The sequence below is a fragment of the Syngnathus typhle genome, linkage group LG9 (genome assembly GCF_033458585.1).
Source record: "Syngnathus typhle isolate RoL2023-S1 ecotype Sweden linkage group LG9, RoL_Styp_1.0, whole genome shotgun sequence".
Taxonomy (NCBI): domain Eukaryota; kingdom Metazoa; phylum Chordata; class Actinopteri; order Syngnathiformes; family Syngnathidae; genus Syngnathus; species Syngnathus typhle.
The window spans coordinates 5,059,413-5,078,564 of NC_083746.1; the positions used below are offsets into that span (position 1 = coordinate 5,059,413).

At 41.8% G+C, this 19,152-nt stretch overlaps 1 protein-coding gene across 2 annotated transcripts in view; it reads right to left on the bottom strand.

Annotated features, from left to right (window-relative positions):
- Positions 1-19,152, bottom strand: part of plcl1 (phospholipase C like 1) — a 35,516-nt gene that overhangs the window by 7,320 nt on the left and 9,044 nt on the right. Inside the window, exons 1-7 of one of the 2 annotated variants that reach the window (XM_061286941.1) lie at positions 10,106-10,433; positions 4,551-4,625; positions 3,761-4,048; positions 3,419-3,697; positions 2,314-2,705; positions 1,089-2,193; positions 588-764 (exon numbers count right to left, since the gene is read on the bottom strand). In XM_061286941.1, coding sequence (XP_061142925.1) covers positions 588-764; positions 1,089-2,193; positions 2,314-2,705; positions 3,419-3,697; positions 3,761-4,048; positions 4,551-4,568 — 2,259 coding nt within the window. In that variant the 5' untranslated portion in view covers positions 4,569-4,625; positions 10,106-10,433. Of the gene's footprint in view, positions 1-587; positions 765-1,088; positions 2,194-2,313; positions 2,706-3,418; positions 3,698-3,760; positions 4,049-4,550; positions 4,626-10,105; positions 10,434-19,152 lie in introns of those variants that run through there. The other variant, XM_061286940.1, reaches the window with a different exon arrangement.

Here is a 19,152-nt window from a genome sequence, read left to right on the forward strand (position 1 = left end):
TCCATCAGCGTGTTGCTGGCATTTCCCATTATATGTTAGCATTTAGCTGGCAGACTTCTGGTAATTGAAATATAGATTAGGTCAACATTTGGTGATGTAATACAAGGCTTAGTTATTTTATTTGTCAGTTTGACAAATACACAGCCTGGAGCAAGTGCCTTTTATATGGAGAACTGTGCGAGCGAGAAAATGTTCTCGTCAAATTGATGTGATACTATATTATACTATACTAAGGAAAAAAATATGTGTTTTTATATGTTTAAAGTGTATATGAGGGAGGGGTAAAACTATTAAAAAATAATATTGTATAGAAGCCTTCTAAAGAGATTTTGGGATCGCTGAAGAGGATTTGGCCAATAGTTATTCTGGTTCTGATATTCCTAATAATGCCACAGTTCAAAAAGTCTTTAGATCCCATATAAATGATCTGGGCTTGAAACATAACTGTTATATTAAATTCTGTTGGCAACCATCACTTGCTGTGTGAGCTTTTAATAAGCCCTTGTTCCTGCTTTTTATTAGTATATCTGTAAAATATATTCAGATACAGAGCAGCAGATTTTATTGCAAGTATCACAAAAACTTACTTGGAATTCAAAGGTCTCATCAAAGAGGGGGTCATTCTGGTTCTGTAGAGCGGTGCGTGTCCGCTGTTCCGCACAGTCAGCAGGTACACCGTGTAGTTCCAGGACCACATAAGGTTCAATGACCTCTCCCTTGGCACCTGATCCCTGAGGTTTAGGTAGGTTGTATGCACTAATAACCTGTGTGGCAGAACATAATATTACGGAGAACCAGGGAAATCAGGAAATACCATATTCCCTCAAATAGTGTCTGACCATCAAATAAACGCTGCGCTCAAAATAGTCAATATATTCCATTTCAGACAAATAAACACCTTCCATCTAATCAAAAACAAAAACTGCTGAACCCATTTGCATTCTGTTACTAACCAAAACAGCAGCACCTACTCAGGACTGAAGGAATAAAGTGGAGTCATGTTGCATGTTATGAAAATGTTCTCTGCACAGCATCAAGGCAAAGTATTTATAATCTTATGTTATTTTTAGAATATAATGCAAAGAAACCTTAATGCGAAGAGTTTGTGGTGGTACACCAGGCACGCAGCCATGTGTATGGGCGCTGAAATACGACACTTCATCCCTCATGACAGCAGGTCGGAGGACGTAACCGCAGCCTCCATTTTGAGAGAAGCGGCCCCTGTGAAGGTCCAGCATGGCACCGGGGGTCTGTTGGTTTAAGGCCACCAGCTGAACGCCCCCTTTCCAGTACCCCTGCGGGTTGGGGTTACTGGAGTCCAGGCGCACCGAGCTGGGCCGCACCCTCGTTAGAGTGCGCTTGGTGAACGTGACGAGATCTTCCGGAGTCTCTGTAGTCAGCCGCCCGGCCTCCCCCTCGCCCAGGGAGCACAGCGTCCAGTAGGGTGTCTCATTCACTGAGGGAGTGCCGGGAGAGCCGCCGGGACTGCTGGGCGGCGAGCGCTGCTTGCGAACGGCCCGTTGGGCGTAAAAGTGGCGGCTGTCTGTCCGAGCGATGGCCACCAAGTCCGAGAGTTCTTTGTTTAGGCGGAGCTTCCTAGGCTGAGAGGGTGGAGGTACCACCAAGACCACGCCCAGATCCTCCTCACCCGGGATGGTCATCCGCCGCCCAGCCAGAGGACCCCCTCCTCCAATCTCTTCTTCCTCCTCAGACACTTCCCCATCAGATCCTTCATGATCCGGAGGGAGCTTCTTGCCCACTATCAAGATACGTCCCTTTAGCTGCTCAGGGGAGGGTAAGGTGGTGGCTCTACCCCCCAGGCTGACTGGTAGGGACTCCGGAGTGTAAAGCCGAGAGCCGAGTACTTTCTTCAGGTGCTGAGCCATGGTACGCTGCTGGGCACGCGAGCAGCGTTGGCACAGGTACACCAGGAGCGGGTACCGCGAGGTCAAGAAGGCGTACTTGTTGACCACTTCCAAAGCGGATCGGATGGTGACGGGTGCGTGGTGCTGCTGATGGTGGTGGCAAGGGATGTCTGGACCGTAGTCAACCCCAAGTAGAGGTTCTCCCTCCGGGCCGTCAGTTACTCCGAGCTCCAGGCAACGGCAGCCAGACTGAAGGGCTTTGATCAGGCCGCCGAGGTCTGCTCTGCCATGGACCTGATCATCCAGAAGGTAGGACCGATATGAGGTGCTGAAGAAACAATCGGCAGAATTAGTGAATATCACCGGTCAAGATGTGCTAAACTTGTGAATACCTTGTATGCATTAAGAATGTTCAAATGTTACTTAACAACTGTGATGCATTGTGTACCTAATGTAGTAATGTGACAGGGGCAGGTTCATGTCCTGGCACACCCCCTCATGCTCAGGATCCAGCAGCTGGCACTCGGGAGATTGCAGATAGCGGGCGAAGCCGTCCAGCCCCAGCAGCCCCCTCTCCTTGCCCTGTGCTGAGGGCTCATAGCGCCTCAGCAGCTCCAAGCAGCCCTCGGTGGTGGCCAAGGACAGACCTTGCTCCGTCTCCAGGAAGAGGCGCAGGTCCTGAGGGTCCAGACACTCGCGGTCCTTGGCCAGCTGCACCATCAGGAAGTAGACATCCGGTCGGGTGCACAGCTCGCAGTAGGCCTCCTGGAACTCCTCGCGTGTCACGTGGGAGGTCAGCTTTTCTTTGCTGCGCTGGATCTCCTTGAAGCGCAGACGGACCTGTGAGGAAAAATGGAATGCTGAGTCCAACAGTCCTATCAGTGAGAGATGAATGTTAAACTTTCCAGAACTCTTTATTCATCCATTTCATGAAGTTAGCTGATATGATTAAACGTTAGTTATTATGTTTCGCAAAGGAAATGACCCAGATACTGTACATGGCGGTGGAGTAATAATGTCGTCCCTATTACTCATCCTTTGTCCTACTCTTCCTCACTCTTTAATCTTGTTCCTTTTCTTTTTAACATTCTTTTTCGTTATGTGCTCCTTGGAGAGCGGGGGGGGGGGGTAATTTGACAGCAGAGGACACATGGATGAAGCAGGCAGAGTCACTGCCAGTTAATGAAAACCAATAAATGAAGCAAAGACTGCTGGCAAAAAAATTCTCACCAAGGCAAATTCCTCTTCACTATAAAAATCCGATTAGCATCTCCCCTCAATCAAATGCAGAAAGATGGTCGTCTCCTTGAGGATATTTAATAACATTTGCAAACAAAGCAGGCTTATTGACCTTCTTTAATTTTACTGAGGTGAATGGTGTAATCGCATTCACAGAAAGCCGCAAAAGTGACACAAAGAAGACCCGGAACACATTCTATCATCGTGATGAACATTGGTTGACCGTATATTGTGATTGTTATGATTTGTTGTGCATGAACCAAAATTATATGGATCAATTCATTCAAATGAAAATTAGACAGCTTCATTCATACCTTGGTTTCCTTGATGCCAGGACAAAGTTTAACAATCGTGGTGACCGCCACGTCCTCAGACACGATGCCGTAACCATCTTCGTCCACTTGAGCAAACTCGGTCGCCAGCCAATCGCTCCTCATTTTGCTGCCCAGACTGCCTTCCATTGTTCCTCCTTCTCCCAGACCGCTCCCTCCTCCGAGTCCCCCACCGACGACTGTGGGGTGAGCCAAAAGGTAACGGAGGCCCGTCACCCAGATATTGGCCACATCCGCTGAGAGGGCCACCAAATCTAGAGACTGTAGGGATTAAATTGTTTAGAAAAAAAACAACAATAGAAAACTTTTATAACACGGTCTTACCTGGTAGTCCTCGCCATGTATGACAGAGAACGCGGCCTCCTCAGCCAGTTGTTCAGAGAGAAGCCCATTATGCAGGAAGGTCTCAGTGCTCTTCCCGGTCCGAACCTCCCGGATGCTGGAGACATCCAGGCGGGCCCGGTCCCCGTCCTTCTTGGACGGCTCCCAGCGTAAGCAACTCAGGTCGGGCTCCAGCGTGTAGAAGCGACAGTAGATCCGCGAGTTGGGGCGCACCTTCTTCAGCTCACATCCGCCCTGCATGAAGGCCAGGCAGTCGGCCGCGCTGTTGACCTGGGCGGGGACATTTTGGAGGGCGTGTTTTTGCATATTATTTTGTATGAAGGTCGTGAAGTTATTCAAGAGTAAAAATGTTCTAAAACAAATTGGTCCGTGAGTGCTCAGTGTTTGGTGTCCATTTAACAACCGAGCGGACCATGAGCTGAGCGCATTATATTTATTCATAGCACATTGCAGGAGCAAGGCTTGATTTAAAGCAAAGATTGTTTTAAGCTGGCTTTGCATAAGTTCAGTTTTGGACTCAAATTTCCCACTCCTGGACCATGTTTTCTGAGAAACACGCATCCATGGATTTTCTCATGTTATGATGTATATGTCAAATAAAAGCTTCTGCATCCCTGGGGGGTAAATAAATACTTTTAGTGTTGGCTGTTACTCCCAAAGAGGTCAAGTGAAAATGTCAATTATATTTAAAATTCCACATTCCTGTTCAACGTCAAAGGTTTCATGAATAAAGCTGTATTGGTATTTTCGCTTGTTATGAGAGGTGCTATACCTTCTTCTCTGAGGGCATGCTGCTGAATGACACAGTCTTCTTTCTGCCTCCGCCCACCTTCTGTACCGAAGGATCCTGGGAAAGCAAAAAACCTTTATGGTCAAAATGCGTGTGTGTGTGTGTATGTAATGAGGACAAAAATACATTTTCCATCAGGCAGTTTCAGTTTGGTTTGACATATTTTTGTTTCCACAAGGGGTATTGGGAGAAAAGAACTAATGTAATATAGTAATATAATATAATATAATATAATATAATATAATATAATATAATATAATATAATATAATATAATATAATATAATATAATATAATATAATATAATATAATATAATATAATATAATATAATATAATATAATATAACTTATTGTAAAAATACGGTAAATCTAGTTTTTCTACGTTTCACAGTAAACATCCCACTCAGTGTACACCACACATTAATAACAGACAACATGCAGGAAGAAGGGGCGGAGTGTTGTTTTGACTAGCCAGGGAGTACAATTTACTTTTCATCTATTAATACAGCAGACATGTGCCGGGTGATGGCAATTGATAAAGTGCGTGTTAGTGTTGGCTTTCACTTGGTAACCACGTTTTCTAAATTTAGTCTTTTGTTTTCCTTTCATCTTCTTTTCACATACACATCCTTATTTAGTCCCTGACCGGATGCTTTTCCCAAGTAAGATGACGGATTTGACGCAGGAATCTCTACTTTCCTCCTTTGGAAGCAAGAATGCGTACACAGCACTCACTGTGCATGTAATTTTATTTGAATTCCAAAAGAGGCACGTGAAAGCACTGAGTGGGATCAAATTTATAACTCCCAGTTTATTCAAGAATATTATTTTTAAATTGCTGACCTCAAGACAAGAGGTCAGATTGGCAAGCATCATAAATTCACTTACTCATAAAATCAATGTGAGTTTTTTCCTTTTAAGATGGATTTCCATCAGAGATACCCAACCCGCTTATCTATACCAGCAACTTATAGATGGAACAAACACAAAAATTATTAGATGTCAGAAAGTACATAACAGACTCACAAGTCCACATTTTGTGACATTTTAGTTTGGTGGCGTGCTGTGAGATCTTTCAAATTTAACATATTCGCCTTGGCTCAGTAAAGGTCGGGACTCACTGATTGACTCGATATGGTTCAAGTGACATGACAACCTTTAGATTTTTTTTTCTGCTCCAATTCGGATGTAGGTCACATGCTATAGCAACGTAAACAAAAGGAAAAATGCAATAAAACAATACCTTCGGATAGAATTAGAAATTAGCCCCCCACCAAATTTGCATTGAAAACAGATGAGCACTGGATATCTGTGAGTGCAGCATAAACACACTGATCAGATACCGAGGATTAATCAATAGTTGGCTTTGATACCACAGTACGGTAAAAAAAACTTTTGTTGCATTAGCATGAGCACATTACATTTCCAATCGAAAAAACTGCCAACACAGGTACACATGTATGTATGCAAAAGTGTGTGTGTGTGTGTGTGTGTGCGTGCGTGTGTGTGTGTGCGTGCATGTGTGTGTGAAATGTCAGAAAAGACCATCACACTGGGTCATGAATTTAAAAATAGGTTGATAAACACACCCCGCTCACATGTCAGCTCAGTGCACTTACAATCACCCTCCACCAAGACATTGATTGACAGCTCCATCGCAGCATGGCGAGCAAGCGTCAGTGGTTTGACAAGCTTCATCAGCGATGCGGTGAGAAGATGTCAGCCGAGGGACCTGCTAATAACTGTTCGTATAGTATAAGGCTTCTTGTATTGTAATCAAACTCCTGTTGCTGTCAAAGAAGCGTCATTTGAACATGATACTTTATCACGGTTGTTTGGTACGATACACAACAGAACCGAATTCGTTTTGCTTTTTTCACAACGTAAGCGAGTGTACAGGCCCGTCACGAAACTGAATAAGTCATGCATTTGTACGTAAGTTAGATTGGAGTGTGTGTGAAGAGGTGTGCTACAAACAAACCTACATACCAAGGTAACCTGACATTAGCATCACCATCAATAATGTAATGTAAGGGAATGCAAGGGAAGCCAATGAGGGCAACCTGAGAGCTGGAAAAGCTGCTTCGGTGCATCTGTGCTAGAAATTGGAATTGTTTTATATATTCGGCTCATTCTTGAATACATAGCTGTTCAAATTCAGGGGTGTCAGGCTTGTTTTCAGCGCAGTCCACATGGTAGTTAGAATCACAGTCACAGTATGGGAAGAAAATGCAAAGAAAAAAAAAATCCTGCTTATCTTTGATGGGGACAGGAACTGATTTAAAAATATTTACATGAAAAACTTTTTTAAGAAAATAGTTTCTCCTCTTTAATAGATGATGTAGACCAGGGGTGTCAAACTCCTTTTTTTGGCGGGCCGCATTGTAGTCATAGCTTCTTTCAGAGGGCCATTATGACTGTCAACTCAAATAAATGTATGAGCACCTCATATTATATACAGTAAAAGGTACAAAACAAACTGACGAATAACTCGTTTTCAAATCAGATGTGTAAAACTGGTCAAATTTAAAAAAAAAAGATATTAAGAGTGAAGACAATTTACAATTCTAGTTATGACACACGAATTTGATGCACAATTTGTCTTCGCGGACCACATAAAATGATGTGGCGGGCCATCTTTTTTTTTTCATCCTCTTATTCTTACTTTTCCTGATTCAGTCCCCCACCCTCCGTTTTTGCTCCACTTCCCATCTGCTCTCTGACTTTTTCCTCCGGGCAGCGACTAAGCCGTGAAGCCAACGATCGAATAGCAGATGAACAATCCAAACAGAGTGTCATCAGAGGGTAAAGGGGGGGGGGAGAGAGGAGGAGGGGAGTGTAAGAGTGGATTAGAACACATAGATGGCCTCTTGGGACGAAAGCCGAGTGGTGTATTAGAGATTTTGCCAGCCCGTGCTCACAGTTTCCTGGATGGCGTTGTGTGTCGGCCACGTCAATGTCAATGTAAAAATATGCAAGACACACACACATATACACATACAGAAGGGACACTCTGGATTATCAGCCTACAAACCCTCTCAAACATCCGAGGGCCTCAGCATCATCAGAGCAAGCAGGCCACACATGCTCGGTCCACCTAAATACTCGCTGACCTGCTTTCGCTAAGCGCGTCTGTCCAGCCCCGTCTGGTCAACTTAATGAAAAGACGTTTTCCGGAATGTTTACGTGAACAAAAGCAAACAGCGCTCATTGAGGAGGCGGGATTGGAAATCCATACGTTTGCGTAGCCAGAATCGAAGTTGATGCTGATGTTTACCTTGCATGCCAAGTCGTGATCAACCATGTCAGCTTGAAGGTCTCGCAGAAACTTTGCGGCTTGATAATTGTTAGTTTTGTTTATGTTTCTCTTGTTGCAAAGCTGCTGATCAATAACAGGAATCCTTTTGGGTCAGTATCATGACTACTAAGAATTGACATGTTGCTAACTTTTTTTTTTTTTTTTTACCTCTTATCGCATTCTTTAAATACATTTAAACTTATAAAGTGTTTCTTCTGTGTTCTTACTCTCTCGCTCAACATAAAAGTCACAAAGCATGATTGCTTTGAATTGTTGTTTTCTGGGCATGAGCAGAAACTAAAATCCTGAAACCTCAAAAAGTGGACGTGCTAACCACTATCTTGCCGTGCTGCCCAGAAAGAAAATAAATTGGACCTAATTAAACGGCGGAACTAAATGTTCCGATGAAGGATGAACAATTGCACCGCCATCGTCTTGGTAGATAAAAAGCAGCAGAAGGCAAGCAAGAATTGCTGTCAAAATAAATAGAGAAAAGGACAATGGGTCATTGTAGTGTTTATGGAGCAGGTCTGGACAGCAGCTGGCTCTTCACGGTCACATGACATACAGCCACTCAGACATGCCTTGTTATTTTACCAAATTACTTTACCGGTGGGGAAAAATCATTTGAATTGGACTGTTTGCTTCACAAATGAAAGCTTGGCAACAGTAATGAAAAAATAATAAAATTGTGTTAAGTCACAATAACCTTCAATTTAAATGAACTTGGGGAGCCCACGGAACATTCATGTGAAAATCCATTTACAGCTGTGGCACGCACACACAAACACTCACACTTTAATTTCCATTCATTGACCTAGTAACTAGTTAACCTTGTGCATAAATCACACATGACTGACACGCCCCTCGTAAACACCTGGCCGTTGCGTGATTCTGCTCCCAATCGGATCTCATGATCTGATGCCATAAATCCAGCTACTGATCCGCAGTCACACTGGCGGCAGATTAACTCAATAGATTACCGCTCGAGGCGGCTGTTAATCCGGTGCTACCGTGTACGCCACCAGCGCAGCATAGTGAGCCGTGTGACAATGACGTTTTGTTTTGATTGACATCTGATCATTTGTATGACATTTCCGGATCAAAATATTAGGAACAGTTCTCTGTATGGAACACAATAAACCACGATAGTAAAAGATTGTTTACATGAATCTATTTCTGTCGGTTTTAATAAAACTGAGCATTATTATCTTTGTAAAGGCACACAAAGGACGAGACATCAGCTCTCCTTCATGTCTACAATATTTATCTTCATCTACTTCCCTCTCTTCTTGTTACTGCTCAAGAACGGTGGTCGCCCCCGACAACCGCCTCCCCCCCTCCACTCTGTCCTTGTAGATCAGCTCTCTGTTATTGTCTCATCCTTTCCCCTCCCTTACCCTTTCCTTCCTCCATTACATTATTCAAGCATTAACATTCTCCAGGGAGCCCCTAAAGGGGGGTTTAGCAGAGGGTCTTTTTTTTTTATTGTGGGGGGGGGGCTTTATCCCATGAGATGACACACTTCCAAGTCAAGAGGACGTTTGTTACATAACAGCGTCAAGCTCGTCTGACTCCAGTGATATCTACTAAGTGTACACATGAGTGGCAGGACAGAGGGGAGGTTAGGATGGAGAAGATTGAAACTGGAATGAATGGTGATGAAAGCGAGGGAGGGAATGACAGAAAGGCAGAAGATGATAAACTATCTGTTCCAAAGTACAGGAGTGCCACAATTTGGTGCTGTTGCAGAATAAGGTGCAATTACAAGTGCGTTCACGCAATGAATTCATGGAGCTGAGTTTGAATGAAAGCTCGCCTCAAGGGAATATAAAAATTCAAAGTTCAAAGTCATCTGGATATGCGGCTGGAACAAGAGTGCCCAATGGGCTGTGTGCCCAATGGAAGTCTCGCTCGAAATTTGGTCCAACTGTATGCATGGGCAGTTTTCTTTTTGGGGGTATTTTGCACAACCAAGCGCAGTTAGTAAATGGAAGAGAGTCTTCACATTCCCTTAAAATTCAGTGCAGGAGTCAAAGTTTATTGCTATGAAGCGGACACTTGGAGAATGCCTTCCACACCGATCATCATAAATAGTGGTAGCTGATTTTACATAATCTCAACACTGCCTCTGAAATACAGGCAGTATCGCTGTGCGCAACCATGATGTGGCGGCACAGGACAAATATTTGTGTCAACATTTTTGAAATACCAGAAACCAAACTGATTAAAGTCACCAACCTGCGAATAGCAAAAATCCACTTATAAATAAAAATTGTTTTCAACTCTAAAAAAAATCTAACAAATACACTGCGACCCCCAATACTTTTGTGCAGATCAGATTAAAGGTGGATAAGGAAGTAGCCAGTTTTGGTGCTGATCCCAATAAAGGTGCAGTTACACATGTCTAGTCTTGGCAGCAATGGTATGCGTTTTGAGGTTAATCTTCTCAGAGTTCCGTAGAAAACTGAAGTCATAAGCTGGGTCGTCTATCTACTGAGAATGAGCAGAGCAATTTAAGAGGTGCATGGAGGAAGAAGATCAAAGTTGGAATGGTGATGAAAAGGAAAAAGGAAGCAGGGCATGGTTGAAAGGGAAACGCAACAGAAGAAAAGGAGAAATGATGAGCACACTTTTAGACTGGAAATTAAATTCAACTGAATTGTTGTATGCTTTGTTTGTATGTGTTGCTGCTCCATGTACAGTTAGCAATTGTTTGAAGATTTATAATAAACTACTTTACATTATATTACGCTATCTATGCTATTTTCTTGGCACAGCAAGCCGAAAGTAGCAATACCAGTCATTTAAAACCACGCATACACAATTTATGAAGGTATGATGATGCTCAGTTTGAACTCAATAAGTTATTCAACATTTTACAAACCTATGACCTCAGTAAAAGTAATGTTTTTCTTCATGTATCACAGCTACTGTACCTGCTTGCGTAACGTCACGGTTTAGCGAAACCTACGAATCTCTGTTATTTTGAAACAATGTGCCTTTTGCTTTTGTTTTAGATCCAAAAGGAGATACAGCGTTTCGCAATCCGGTGATGATAAGACAATGTAAGTGTGTATTTTCCAGCTAACAATGCAGATTTCCTGGCATTCTGAACTCAACTTTCCTCAGCATTACAGAGAGCAGAAGGCCTTACAGAGCTTTCCGAGCTTTAGGGCCTTGTAAGGGCAATCGCTTCATCAATTGAGTCAAATGAGGGACAGCTAATAAGTTTGCAAACTAAAATAAAACAACAGTCCAGACTGCTATCAGAGCACTGCGTGTTTGTGTGTGGGTGTGCGGGAAGGAGAGTGCACCAAGATGAGCTGGATGAGTGCCATGTGTGCTTCGGAAAAGGAGATGTTTGCTAAATGCCTTGATGAATCTTTCACACAAGACGAGGCACAGATGAAGATAGAAGACTAAGAATGAAAAGCAGGCTGAGGAAGATAAATAATTGACTATAAGGTCATTAAATGGCAAGTGTTGAAACTGAGCGCATGCACTGTGATGATGACATTACACAAGTGTTTTTTTTAGAGCGAAGACTTGGAACCAGATAAAAGTTAAATATTCATATTGATAAAAATTTATTTTTAAAAAAAAAAAAAGCAAATGTTCATCGTTAGCCATTCTATTCCCTTGCAATCCTTGAGCCCTCTTGAAATTACTTTGGTTTCCTCTGAGCTATAATTTTTTAGGCCAAGGCCATTTCCCTTAGCAACGTGGTAAGAACGTCGATCATAACCAAAGCTACATCGAGGTTTACCGTTTGTGAGCACGCGATATCGGCAATTTTGAGGTGAGGTTTATAATTACTGTAACATATCTGCCCCATGTAAAATGTTAAATGATCTTATGCGTTATCAGTTTTACACTAAACTTTAACTGGGAATAACAAATAAATAGTTTTAAAGCAAGCAGGTTTTAAATTCCAGCATTTAAGCATGAAAATAATTAAGGGCTTGCATAAGGCAATTGCTTTGCTGTCTTTTGTTCTTTCAAAGCCAAGCCCTCCAAAAGGCACTCATGGCAATGCTGAAAAGATATTTAAGTCTTGGGCTAAATGAGCGCAAAAGAAACACACGGGTAAAACTGAAACCCGAAGCTGCTATTATGCAAACTGTGAGGCAAACGTCTCGATGTAATTATGACATTCATGTTCCCTACTTAATCTGCGCAATAACCATCAGGCAAGGCACTGCACTCTCATTTCCCCTGAAAAGGAAGAAAAACAATACTTGCTGCTGTTGTGTTCTTTACACAATGCAAAAAAAAACTGAAGCTGAGTCCTCTGGCGTTAAAATGTTTGGGCAAAATAAAAACAAAGTGAGACAGATGGACAAATGATATATTGATGTATTGAAGTGGTAGGAAACGTATGTGAGAACATTTCTATCAATATAATCAAACGACTGACGTAAAGTACTGAAGCATATTAACATGACAGACACTCATCGGAAAAAAAAAACATGATACACACATGACAGGACATTGAATGCCAGGTGACAGGATGTGCAGATGCATTGACGCAGATGAATTGATGTGTGAATGGACAGATTCATTGGATGTATTCGATTCTCTGTCTTCAAACCTCACTGTTTTGGGTCTGATTAGGAACATACTTCAGTCGTCCTCACAGCTAACTTGACCTGCGATTAGTTCCTGCTGAATGCCGCGTCCTGTGATTTACTGGAAGCTGCTCTGAGTCAGCTTGGATAGAAAATGCCATTGGAAGTTCACTGGGACTGTCATGGTGTTAATTCCTCACTCTAATCCCCATTCACGCACTGCCATTGACTGGTAAGCAGTCAGCAGGGGAAGAATTATCGATCATGTCTGAATTTACATAAAATCAATTGCAGCTCAATTCAGCCGGTGCTCTGATGATGATTGGCAACCAGTCCATACAGATTGGCGTGTAGTCTGCAGGCATTCGCATTAAATCAGCTCTGATACATTCCAGGATAAAGAAAATGGATGAATGGAGGTTTTAATTGACTTTTTGTTACGTGAGTCTTTCCTTGGCGGATGTGAACAAGTGCATTATTTGCGCCGAGATTTCATCAAGGGGAGGCAAAGCTAATCAAGCAGATTTGAGTTAATCGTCTTCTCTGTTAATAAGCGCATCTCAGAGCGGGCTGCACATATGGCATGATGGATGTAGCGGGGGAAGGAATCGGCGTGAGAAAATGATGAGAAAAGAAGGCGGGGCATACACTTGATGGCCAAAGGGAGACATGGAACAGCCGTGCAGCAGATGATAATGATGATAAATGCTGTTCTGTTACTACCTGAATACATTTAGATAGGGGGAAAATGACTACATACTAAAGAACGTTGTGACTTATTTGCCATTTTCCACGGGCTCGTACAAACAAGACTTTGAGAAGAAGCTCCGCGGCATATACAGTGCTGTGCTTTTTTTAGTTCACTGCATATAAATAGAAAAAAGATTCATTAGAAAAATAAATAATTAAATAATTAAAATGAAAAGAAATGGAAAAAAAATAGAACATGTCAACGTGTGATTGATCGAAGAAGAGGTTAGCTCGGCTAGAACATGTCCTTGGCAGTGTGATGATTCACATTCTAGCTGACTTACTGGAATATTATTCATTAAATTCAATAGTATTGCAACAACCCTCTGTTGTCTTCTGCCCACAATCTACTATTGGATAAAAACTGTTGTTTTCTTCATTTGGCGCTGTTTGTCAGTGTCTCGGTTTGACTGATGTGTTCAATTCGGAGTCTTTTTCAGTGGGTCCCGCGTTGTTGTTTTTAAGTCGGGGGGAAAAAAAAAGCTCTCCAAACGGAGATGAGTTGGTTGATTGGTTGTATCCAACTCAGGTTGTGTCAAAATAAAGCCCCGAAAAAAAAAAAAGCAAATGACACAGGTGGAAATGGGCCCTCTCCTTGCGGTCTGAGCCGAAATCTCAGGAGATTAAATACTGATTGACACATGAATAGGACCATGCGGTGGAGAGAGAGAGAGAGAGAGAGAGAGAGAGAGAGAGAGAGAGAGAGAGAGAGAGAGAGAGAGAGAGAGAGAGAGAGAGAGAGAGAGAGAGAGAGAGAGAGAGAGAGAGAGAGAGAGAGAGAGAGAGATACTGTTGACAGTTATATTATATATATATATTATAGAGAGAAAAGAAAAAAAAAAAGCTCCCAGCCAGTGCAAGTGTGTGCGCACAGGGGCCAAAATATCCTCAGGTGGCACCCAGCTGACGGCTGGTGTGGGTGATACACGAGGCTAGGGTAACACACACCATGCAATCAAATGATGACCTCCTTGACAAAAATACAACTAAATATTACATAATATAATCCGCTTATGTAACAAAAATACATACATATGCACATGCACGGGAGACAAATGCAGGAAACAAGGTCACGTCATGCAGATGAACAGTCAAGCCCAGGTAAGGGTATGAAAAAACCTTTGATAATTTGCAATAAAGATTACTATTTACTCACAAACAATATATACTATAAATTATAATTAACTATAAATATAAACTTTGTTTGACACCATTGCTCTCACCTAAATTCTTACAAAATATATATACTCTGTTCCTTTATCGGGCACGTTGTCAGTTTTGTAACTACATCTGAGGATGCTTATAGTGCCTTATTTGATTCACAGCAAAATGGGCCCATAAGCTAAGGACTATTAACTAAGATCTTGTCCTACATAAGCGCCATTATTTGTCATCGCTACGACCTCCTGATCAGCGGCAAACTCATTTGCGCTTTTTTTGGACACGTCTTCTATCTCTTCAATGCACACATGAAATCTGCTATCTCTCACACGCACCATTAAACACACATGGCACTATATATAGACAATCCTGTCCCACAGGAAGTCCCGTACGTGCCGTGTACGATAATGTGAAACACACACATCCACTTGTACTGCAATAAAGTCCTCTTAAATATGCACTTTGCCATATTTTGAAAACTCCAAATTGTGCTGCGACTTCAGAGATGCCATTGTATAAAATAATAAACTGAGTTTGAATACACAGTGTCTATTACGGTCCTAACTGATCCTCCTCTGGTGGTTTTATTTGATTCCGCCCGGCATCAATCCACGATCATCTACGGTTCACGCCACACTTCACTTTTAAAGCTCTCTTTTCATTCCATGCCTCCTTCCATTATTCACATTGTAGACTTGCCTCTCCTCCTCCACCTCCTGCTGCGTGCCATTCCCAGCTGGATGTAGGACGCATGGCGGGCAGTAATGAGAGTGCACAGCATTGTCTGCAGGAGGCACACATTCACTAGCCACCGTGAATCTCTGTAACCATGGAAATAAGTGACACAACAGCATCACCGTGCACAGATGTGGCACTCTCCATGCCTCACGATTCCATTTTTTGACGCCATCACCTGCACACTAACCCAGAGCGGTAACCTGAAAGATGCATTGCCACTGTATATATCCAACTCACAGATAATCATTCTTATGAATAACATTATTGAAATTGCAATTACAGTGGGATTTATGACCACTGATGGGACAAGTCAAAAGTGATAACTTTCCATGATGATGGTAGACATCAGATTTTCCCCAGCTACGAGTTGTTGTTGGGCCCTTTACTAGCGGTCGCTGGTTGGTGAGGCCCCCAAGAGATGACGATAAAATTGTAAACAGACACTACGTTGGGATTTGGAGCACTCCCCAATTGGGCACCACACAAACAGACTTGTTGAAAATAGTCATATCAATTAATGCACACTTTTTGACGAAAGTACCGTATTTTCCGCAGTATAAGGCGCACCTAAAAACCTCCAATTTTCTCAAAAGCCGACAGTGCGCCTTATACGTGGACCAATATTGAGCCACTACAGCAGGCGTGTCCAAAGTCCAACCCGCGGCCCAAATGTATATATCTTATATAGGGACAAAGTTTGAAAATGGGCCATTCATTGAAGGTGCACCTTATAATCCGGTGTGCCTTATATATGGACAAAGTTTTCAAATGGGCCATTCATTGAAGGTGCGCCTTATAATCCGGTGCGCCTTATAGTGCGGAAAATACGGTACTTCTGTAGGTTTTGTCCTTTCCATTCTCTCTCTCTCTCATTTGTGTAGGAAAGCTTCCATTTTTATATTCCTCTCCCTACCTCTTTGAGTTTGTTTTTGTATTCTACTTGTTGTTTATTTACATTAAAAAAAAAGTTACTTTTGTTGATTAATTTAGTTCAATAAATTCTGCTCTCGCTCTATTATGTAAGTCTGTTTTGGGGTTGTTTGTGTTCTCTGAATTTTCTATAGTGATAGTAATGAACTGAAAACTACGCATTGAAGCTGTGGCCTTGAGAAACTTGTAGGTGACGCTTTCAGCAGAGAACCTGTATCCTCATTGTTGGTTGAAGCAATTATAGAAGAAAGCGGAAAAATTTGAAATGTCTATTCACCATTGGGATCAATGATGTCACGATCTCAGTACGCATGTTCGCTCCAGGTTAAGTTTGACAGTAAACAAGCAACTCGGCGAATAACATGATGCTGCTCTTGCCTTCGACTTATCAACAGCACCGACATCTCGATTGAAAAAAAAAAAGGGGCTGTCAAAATGCTGCCCTTTAAGGTGCAAAAAAACAAGCGCCCCGCAGCCATCAAGCGGCAACAGTCAAATAGCGCCGACATTTGCCAAAAATGATCAGTCACTGATATTTTCCTTTAATGAATGCCATGGCTAAAAGGCTGAAAACATTCCACAACATTCCTGGCAGGGTCACCCATGGCAAAAAGGTCGTGTATTAGAGATTAGACAAAGTACGGCTAACATCCCCTTTATGGTGAGTTATAAAATCGCAGCACATTTTCCCTTGCCCAAACGTGGGTCACCCCAACTGGAGCCAGGCCTGGGGGCGGAGCTCTTTGGCGAGCGCTTGGTGGCTGGGTTTACACCCTTGGGGGCCGAGCGCGACCTGGCCGACTGAGATTGCATTGCAAAATGTCAGATACATACTCAATCAAGCAGCTTGTACGAAAGGATTTGAGAAAAATTGGAACTGAGTCATTTATAAAAAAAAAAAAATGGATACAGGTCTTAGATAGAGGTCGCAACTCCTTAGATGAGAAACTTTACTGTACTGATTTACAGTCAAGTCCACTTAATTATTTAATTTAACGGTGCAACATTTCTTTTGGTGTTCAATCTGCCTTTTGCGTTGGATTTTTATGAAATACTATGCAGTGAGATGTTTTGCTTTTTTCCTTCAAAAATAATTGACACTTCTAAATGACTCGCATGAAAAAACATACATTTATCGTAATAGATGTGTGTGTTTGGTTTTTAGATATGACCGGACACCTCGCTCATCAGCTGAAGATTAATAACCTATTAACGTATTGGCACAAAACGAATATTAACACGTCCACCAGGGAGACACAGTATGCTAACGAGTTCAGGGATATGTCACCTTGGGCCGTCCATCTCTGGTTGCACAAACTCCCCATGTTATTTATTTTAATAGGATGTCTAGACAAAGACGTCCTAGAGCTAGAAACATGGGGAGAATGGATGAGATAGGAGAGAAAATATTAATCAACTTTCAAAAAACTGACAATACTCGCAATTTATGTAAAACAATATAATACAATATTATAAAACAGAACAAAAATGTCAAAGCAATGAAGTGATGCCTTTAAAAGAGAATGAACAACAAAAAATAGACCAGGATTGATCAATTCAAAACGTTTTTCATCAATAATGTAATCTGTACCTCAATTGAATTCATCTTTTCAAAATGGCAAGTTATTGAAAAATAATTGAAATAATGCGATTGCGCAAGTGTGCACACCCTCTTGTAACCCTCTATTGTCGGAATAAATCAAATCACATCCACATTTGTGTAAAATGAGAGCCAGCACACATCTGGTAGGTCCTCTGATTAACCCCAAATGAAGTTCTGATGTTTTAGTAGGCTTTTCCTGACTCTTTTTTTCTCAAGTAGAAGACTTTGCGCTAATACTGACTGGTATGTGGGGCTTTTCTAGCTGAAGAAAAGCAGCTAAAAAAAAAAGATGAATGCTGCCACCACCATGCTTTATTGCGTTTTTCCCAAACATACCTTTTGAAATTGTAGCCAAAAGGTTCTGCTTTGTTTCAATGTACCATTTAGGTTTTTCCTCGTTCGGGACAAATCACAAAGATTTTATTGAAATGCCCAGTTTTTTTGATTCAATACACAAGGCATAAAAGTTCCTTTCAATATAAAATCTCAGTGGGAGTGTTATACAAGTCCAACAACATTAGAAGCAAAAAATCTCATAAAACATCAGAAGCAATGATTGGATCAATTTTTTTTTCCATGATTTTAGTTGAATGGCCCTCGAAAGACTTTCAAGAGGGGAAAAAAAGTTACCCACCCCTAAGAATAAACACTTTAGCCAGAGTAGCAGTGCCGTGATAACAAACAAAGATGGATGGGAAACGTAAGCTTTTTAAGACAGGCCGAGGCAGAGATAGAGAGCGGCGCTAAATAAAACGAGCGAGGCTGCAAAGAAGTGTGAGTGACATGTTTACGGTGGCTTGGAATAATGGAGACAGAGGGGGACAGAGCGGAAAGACATCTGGTGAACAAAGCAAATCCTGCATCTCATATTCACCCATTATAACTTCATTATTCTTATTATCAAATCATATTTCTTTAATATCAACACACACCTGGCGGTTACATAATGTGTTGTTATAATAAGTAGTGGAAATCTCTGGTCAATATACTGCATTGGAATATCACACAATTTGTTACTGTATGTTACAAACACAAAATTGAAATCACACTTACTGCCATGTGTTGCCTCGTTTTTGCAGGAACACAATGACCTACCGCCAGATAAATTCATTTGCCACAATCCCAGGTCACAGACAAACACACCATAAAAGTGAAGCCCATAATGCACACAAAAGATTCTGCAGTAACAGCAGACTAACATGTATTAATCCAAAAATTCCAAATTTTTAACTCTATAATTCATGTATCCTTATTCAATTTAAGAGGTCCTGTCCTTGGTAATCTGATTTTAGTACACCACTGAAAGATTTTGTGATAAACTGCTTCGCCACCTTGCTTATCAGACAAAGGGAAGACATGTTTTCATGCTTCACCGAGTTTAACTTTTGTTTCCACTTGCGTGACAAAGAAAGCAGCCAAGAAAAAATGACAAGACCGCAATACATGATTCACAACAGAAATAATTATCTTCACATTCCACCGATATCACTTGCCACCTCCAACGAATGTGATTTTTTTTTTTTTTTTTTTACACC